The sequence below is a fragment of the Cornus florida genome, unplaced genomic scaffold, assembly GCF_030987335.1.
Source record: "Cornus florida cultivar Cherokee Brave unplaced genomic scaffold, ASM3098733v1 CherokeeBrave_3.0.0_Hap2_Chr06, whole genome shotgun sequence".
Taxonomy (NCBI): Eukaryota; Viridiplantae; Streptophyta; class Magnoliopsida; order Cornales; family Cornaceae; genus Cornus; species Cornus florida.
In genome coordinates, this window is record NW_026775576.1 from 85,780,894 (window position 1) to 85,788,347 (window position 7,454).

Consider the following 7,454-nt stretch of genomic DNA (forward strand, 5'->3'; position numbering starts at 1 on the left):
TCTCTATCCTCCTCGTACAAAATTTTAATATTAGTCTCAAATATTTATATTCTTAAATAATTTTTTTCTCTCAATCTAAATATTTGTCCCAAATATTTATATTCTTAAATAACTTTTTTGTTTCCTTCGGCATTTTTTACAACACTAAATTTTTCTTTTTTCCATGTTCTTTTTTCTTGCTTTTTTCTTTTATTTATTTTCTTATTCATCACATACTTTTCTCTCCTCTCTGAACTCTTTCAACAAGTCGTCTCCATCCTCTTTCAACAAGGTCACTTTTTATTTATTACATAAGGCCCCAAATTATTTAAAGCCGCCTTTGGTTCTTATCGTTTATTTTAATGAAAATTCCACTCTTATAAATTTTTTTTTTTCAGCCTAAAGCCCCAAATTATTTCGAGCCGCCCTTAGTGCTTATTGTTCATTTAAATGAAAAATCCGCACTCTTATAAAAATAAATTTCGCCTAAGGCACCAAATTATTTCGAGCTGCTCTTGGTGTTTATCGTTCATTTTAATGAAAATTTCGCACTCTTATAATTTTTTTGCGCTGGTGAAATCTTATATATAAAGGCCTCGCATTTGAAAGTTCGTCTAAAACCTCTCAAAATTTTGGGAATCTCTGGCCGGCCTATCTCCCTTCATCTATTTTTCCATCCCTCCAACCAAACGGAGTATAAGTTTCCATTCACGACCAATGTAGCAAGGTACACCAAGAAAGAACTGCAGAACAATGAGCTCAGGTAAAAGTGCGTTTATAGCTGCAGAAGTAGGAATAATGACACCTGAGATCTTATTGTTTTCATAAAGTGTACTTAAAGGTCTTATTTGCACATATTCAAACCATCTTTAACCAGTTACCTGCGATGTGGACTAGTATCATTTCCATTTCTCATTATTATGATCAAATTATTATTTGCTTTACATTATTTGTTTATACAATATTATTGTATATATCAAGGTTCACCGTATCGATACGTGACCATTTTTCACGTCCGATACAAGAACCGTATCGGACTTTGTTTGAGTCCGTTATACCGTGCCCGATATCGCGACCGTGACCGACATTGCGAACCATGATATATATATAGATGGATGCTTCTGCGTGTGTGTTGATGTTGTTGACATGCTTCCTGAAATGTTATTTGATTCGGGGTTTTGTTTATTTGGCTAGTTCTTGGACGATCAGCATGTTAATTGGCTCAAGTCCTCTTTCAAAAACACCTGGAAAACGAGTACTTGATCATGGCGGACACGAGTCTTGTGGTCTTCCTCCGAACTTTAAGTATATGAAGGTGGATGCAATTAGACTATTTCCAAGAGGGTGTGATGCACAAGCCCCTGAAATTAGTGAAAGAAGAACTGAGGGTGTTACTACGGTGACCGCCACTCCAAACTTGAAATATCAGGTGGAAATGACCGATGTACTTGAGGCGATGAAGGTTCCAGTATCGTGTGGTAAGGTTGTAGCACTGGAAAGCAAAATGACCCCCGACAATGTGGGAATGAAGTTGCCAAAAGGATTGGCGAGTGTGTTGGAAAATGGGGCTCAGACTAGGCAGACTGAAGTGGTTGGCTTGGAAACCTCGTCTCCTCCTCCATTCCGTGCAAAAATGTATCAGCCTCCAAAGATTCGGAAAGGTGTTCCTGTCTCTCGTGAATTTCCTCCACACCGTGGAACGATTAATCATTTTGACAATGCAGAAGTGAAGATGACAATGGCATCGGGAAAAGATGGATTGATAAATTTGTTGGAAAATGTTGCTCAGCCTAAGCAGATTGACGCTTTAAGTAGCTTGGAAACAATGTCACCTTCCTTGCATGCGGAAAAGTATCCACCTCCAAAGATTGGGGAAGGGGTTCCTGTCTTAAATCAATTTCCTCCACATTGTGGAAAGATAAATCATGTCAAAAATGTGGAAATGAAGTTGCCAAAAGCGTCAGAGAAAGATGACCTGACAAAAACGTTGTCTCCTCCTCATGCAGTGTCAAATGATCTTACTCCGTTTGACAATTACCAATCAATTACTAGTCGCAATCAGGTGATGAAGACTCTGAATTTATTCAAAAAGATATTTGAAGAGCTTTCGAATGAAAATCAACCAAATTCAAAAAGACAAAGGAAGGCTGTTGGACAGAGTGAAAAGAAGGCTGCTGGACAGAGGCATGTAGAAGCGGCGATGGTTCTCAAAAGGCAACAAAAATGGATTAATACAAGTGGGCGTATCTTGGGACCTTTCCCTGGGGTTGAGGTCGGCGACCAGTTTCGTTTTAGAGCTGAACTTCTTATTATTGGCCTTCATCAGCAGTTTGTAGCTGGTATAGATTACATTAAGAAAGATGAAAAGATTTTTGCCACAAGCATTGTGGCATCTGGTCGTTATGGCAATCATGCAGAATCTTCTGATGTTTTGATATATTCAGGTCACGGTGGAAATCCATTGTTTGAGAATACGAAACTCGAAGATCAAAAATTTGAACGAGGCAACCTTGCCTTGAAGAACAGCATGGATGCAAGAACTCCTGTCCGGGTTATCATTGGTCAAAAACAAAAGTTGGGGGTGTCCAAAATTAAGGGTACAAGTAAAGCGAGGATTCAAAAAATATATGTCTACGATGGGTTGTACCTGGTGACCAAGTATTGGCAAGAAACAAAGCAACATGGAAAATTGGGGTATATGTTTCAATTGAATAGACTGCCTGGACAACCAAAACTCCCTTGGCAAATAGTGAGCAAGTCATCTGAAGTCTCCAAGAATTTTTGCGTGGTAAGTGACATTTCTCAAGAGAAAGAAGATATACCCATTAATGCAGTGATTGCCAACGATGATGATAAACCCCCTGCTTTCACTTACATAAAAAATATGATATATCCAGAGTTGCTCAACCACTCTAGTCCAATTGGTTGTGATTGCATCGATGGATGCTCGGATTTGAAGAGCTGTTCCTGCACCATAAAAAATGGTGGTGAAATTCCATTCAATGACGATGGGGCTATGGTTAAACAAAAGCCCATTGTTTATGAGTGTGGTCCTTCTTGCAAATGCCCTCCTTCTTGCAAGAATAGAGTTAGCCAACATGGCATACGTTATGAATTAGAAGTATTTAACACCAACCTAAGGGGATGGGGTGTTAGATCACGAAATTCTATTTCTTCCGGAAGTTTTATATGTGAGTATGTAGGGGAGTTGCTTCGGGACAGGGAAGCTGAGAAAAGAACTGGTAACGATGAGTACTTATTTGATATAGGGCTCGTGAATGAGGATGAGGACGAGGACGAGGACAAAGGCGACGATGGCTATACTATTGATGCGGCACACAGTGGAAACGTTGGAAGGTTCATCAATCACAGTTGTTCACCCAACCTTTATGCTCAAAATGTTCTTTATGATCATGAAAACAAGAGAATGAGTCACGTCATGCTAATTGCTACGAGGCTCATTCCACCCTTACAAGAATTGACCTATGATTACAACTATAAGGTGGGCCAAGTTCTTGATGTTAATGGCAATGTCAAGGTGAAGGAGTGTCATTGTGGTTCGCGTAAGTGCACCGGGAGGATGTATTGAGGAAGTTTTTCTGTATAATCAACTATGATTGGGTTAGACAAAAACTAGGTTCATTTTTCAATCTAGTTTTTATTGCTCATTTCATGCCATCATGTACAAAAATCTTTTTGAATTTTTAGTGTTTAGCATTCGATAAAGTGATTGTCAATTTTATTTATTTTAAATGACGCTTACCGTATATATACATACAAATTACTGGCCTCGTTGAACAGATTTTTATAAGCTCGTGTTCAAATCATATATGATGAATCACTTGTTCAAATCATATTGGATGAATCACACATGTAATGTAGTTAATGCATAAACAGATTGAAATGATTTATGCACATTATTTCATACACTTATAATTAATATTCACTTCTACTAAACATGTGCCTTACTTTAAGATTACACCCCACATTGCAACTGGATGTCTCATTCATCTCTTCTTTTTTCCCTTCCATTCAATTTTCTTCCTTCCTACCAAACGGAGCATAAAGGAATGTTTGTACTTGTGCTTCCTATATGATCATTGTTTTTGGAGAAAAATCGAAAAGGCAAGACGAGGATGGTTTAGATCCTTAATAGTTGCTTACTAAAAGTCAAGTGGTCGACGAGCAATGGTGCTTGAATACCAGAGCTGGGAGCAAGACACAGAATATTTGGGATTCGAGTAGAAGACTAAACTTGAATATTTGAGTTTGGAACAGGACTAATGAGTAATGAGTGAGAATTTGGGATCCGAGGAGGAACTTGGCTTGATGACTGAAGTCCAGGGCCATCAAGTAGGCAGAACATTCTCTCGTAGTGATTCAGCTGATCATTGACCTGACTTCCGTATATCTTATCTCGACTTGACTTGTAGAGTTACCGTTTGACTCCCGTATATCTTATCCTCACCCTACCAGACAATAGTAACATTATTTACAAATAATTTCTCTTAATGCATCTATAAATGCAAACCCTATCATTTTTCTCGCATTAGTTTATATAATTTTTCTTTTTGCTGCTATAATAAAACTCATAAATATTACCTCAGTATGAGGTCATCCACTCGCTCTTTGGCCTATAAAAGGATGATGCCCCAAGGTCAAGAGGGAGGGAGCTGGAGGAGGAACCACCACCTACACTTTGCTCTCTTGCTTTATCACCCATGTCTCTCCCACTTCACCTAGAGATGGCAATTTCCTCTGACTCTCGCTTCGGCCCCGTCCCGCCCCCGCCCCTAATGTGGTGGATTTGGTGTTCCCCTAAATGGGTTTGAGACGGATATGGTAAAATAATTAAAAATCCTACGCGAGTTTGTGGCGGGGGCGGATTTAGTGATGAACCTGCCCCAATTATATATGTACCTTTTAATTTATATATATATATATATATATATATAATATTTTTAAGACTTTTGTTACTTTGTTGAAAGTGTCCGTTAATATATTAATATTTATTATTTAGTAATTTAAAAGTTGAGTTAACTTATTTATCAGCCCAATTTGAACATGGCTAGTTTTTTTTACTACATACCCCATCGCGCCTTGCAATTAAACGGAGTACATGGGGCTCGAGTTATCTACCTTACCTACTCAACCCAATCCCAACCCATCCTTCTACTTTTAAATTCGTGCTTGCAACTCGGACTTAGATTCCGGGTAAAATGTTTGGGTTAATTCGGGTTACTCATATAATTAATTCTTACACCGAAAATTTAATATGATCTTGAATTAGTTTTACATTAAATTACGCTTAAACAAGAAAAAGTTTAAAGACTTTTTTTTGTAGATTTTTAATTAATTACAAACAATTTTTTAGATATTAATTTTCCTAAATGTTAACATACAAGCCCAATCCTAATTGTAAAAATAATTGCCCAAGCCCGTGAAAAATAGGGCTGGACTCGGGTTGAGTTCAGGTTACTTAACCCAAGTTGCACCCTTATATAAAGTGATTTAGAATCCCACATTTCAAATCATATATAAGAGGGGCTTTGACTATGTACCTTTTATGATTCTATTATATCCTCTACTATATTTTATTACATTACAAACCATTCGATATAGTCTAGTTCCCAATACACTTCTAGTAGCTAGAAAAGACAAAAGTGAAAGAAATACACATAAACATATATATATATGGTCCAATAATAATTTTTATATATTACAAGTTACTGTAAACAAATATATAAATATATATATATATATATATATATATATATATATATATATAAATGTTTAAATGAACTGATTGGAAAGAGCAAAAATAGGTCTGATTGGAACAACGGAATGCAAAAGCCTTTTTCTAGAAATATGGGGTATAACGGTCATATTGGAGGGTACTCTCGAAATTTATAAAAAAAATATCAATCATGTGCATCACAATATGGAAAGAAAGTTGCTTAATGTAAAATGCAAGGGAGCAACTTGTTTACTTTTGAAACTATAGAGACTAACTTGTTCACTTTTATTTTCACTCGGTAAAACTTGGGAGGTTTTTGCACTTTTGCTAATTACACAGAGCCGAGAGCGAATTTGGGAATAGCAACATGAAAACAACAAAATCTAAATCAATGCAAAGTGGAAATACATGAAAATAACAAAATCTAAATCAACGCTAGGTGGGAATACGAGCGAAACGTTGAGAATTGAGGTAGTATCTTATAACACTATGATACCGATTATATATCCTTAAATAATAGTTTCCATATTATGACTTGATGTAAAGGTTGTCTGATGGTAGATCCAGTTTTTACGTGGAGTCGGTAACATATAATTGGTCCCGGACATTAATTTGTGGGGCCCGATATATAAAAGCTTCCAATTCCGTCAATCCATTGGTCTAACAACTTCCTTTCCCTATTTAAAAACTCAGGAAACTTTCCTTAGCTATACAGTTTGAATTTGACCAGGAAATATTGGAGTTTGAATTGGACTAGGATTCTAATTCTTTTTCTTTTGTTAAGAAAGTATACTAGGATTCCAATTCTAAGAGCGGATGGCTATATAAAAGGGCATGGAGTGTTATGGTTTCATCATTGTTTGCTAATTAGGGTTTAAACCCCAAAGGTTGTAGCTTTATGTGTTGCTTTGGAGGCCAGAATTGTGAGGGTGAGACTGAAAAGTGTTCTTATTTCTACAAGAACTCCTCTTGAGAGACAAGGTGGTTTTTCTGAAATCTTTTTTTTTTTTTTCACTGATTTTATTATTCTCTAAAATTATTCTTCCAAAGTAGAGAAAAAAATTGTTTGTTGTTCAAGAAGGAAGCTTGAAGTTCAATACCCAAGCAAACGAATCATTCTCGCATCACTTGGGTATGCTCTCTATCCTCTATATTTACTTTGTAATTTTAAACCATTACTTCTCAATCTCCCCCTAACCTTTTGATGTTGTATTGCTTTTTCTTTTCTTTTTTGTTAATTTTCTTCTTGGATTGAGACGTAGCATGTGTTACTTGTATTTCAATGTTTTAATTCATATATATTAAAAAATTATATACAAAGCTATATTATGTTTTTTTATTGCTGCATTATTCTTTCTAAATGAAAGTAATATCCATGTCCTCGCCAATGTTGTATTGGAAAGGTGTGCAGATGTAGCCGAGTGATGTGATAAAGAGTCAGGCCTTAATCTTAGGTTCAAATCCCCTTCCTCCTAACTCCACTAACTACTAACTCTGTTACAAATCTGTATGCTGCAGGACACTCATGTCCGCTGCATAGCCGCCTCCTTTAGCAGTTGCTGCCGAGTAGCCAACTCGATGGGCTCTCATCCCTGTTTCTGAAGACCGATGTAGATTGTAGCAAAACTGTGCCGTGTTCAGCAATTCCCCCCAATTCTTCTGAGAAGCAATCACATAATTTCATGGATATTCCTCCAACTTCTTGGGTTGTGAATTAAGAAAATATTAATGGTCTAGC

At 36.7% G+C, this 7,454-nt stretch overlaps 1 protein-coding gene across 1 annotated transcript; it reads left to right on the plus strand.

Annotated features, from left to right (window-relative positions):
• Positions 1-1,189: 1,189 nt before the first annotated feature.
• LOC132314486 (histone-lysine N-methyltransferase, H3 lysine-9 specific SUVH5-like) lies at positions 1,190-3,568 on the plus strand. Its single transcript, XM_059813348.1, has one exon. The coding sequence runs from the start codon at positions 1,190-1,192 to the stop codon at positions 3,566-3,568; it is 2,379 nt and encodes a 792-aa protein (XP_059669331.1).
• The last annotated feature ends 3,886 nt before the right edge of the window (positions 3,569-7,454 follow it).

Excerpts from the sequence above, each read along its gene's own strand:
- LOC132314486 (XM_059813348.1), top strand. The coding sequence starts at position 1,190 with ATGTTAATTGGCTCAAGTCCTCTTTCAAAAACACCTGGAAAACGAGTA.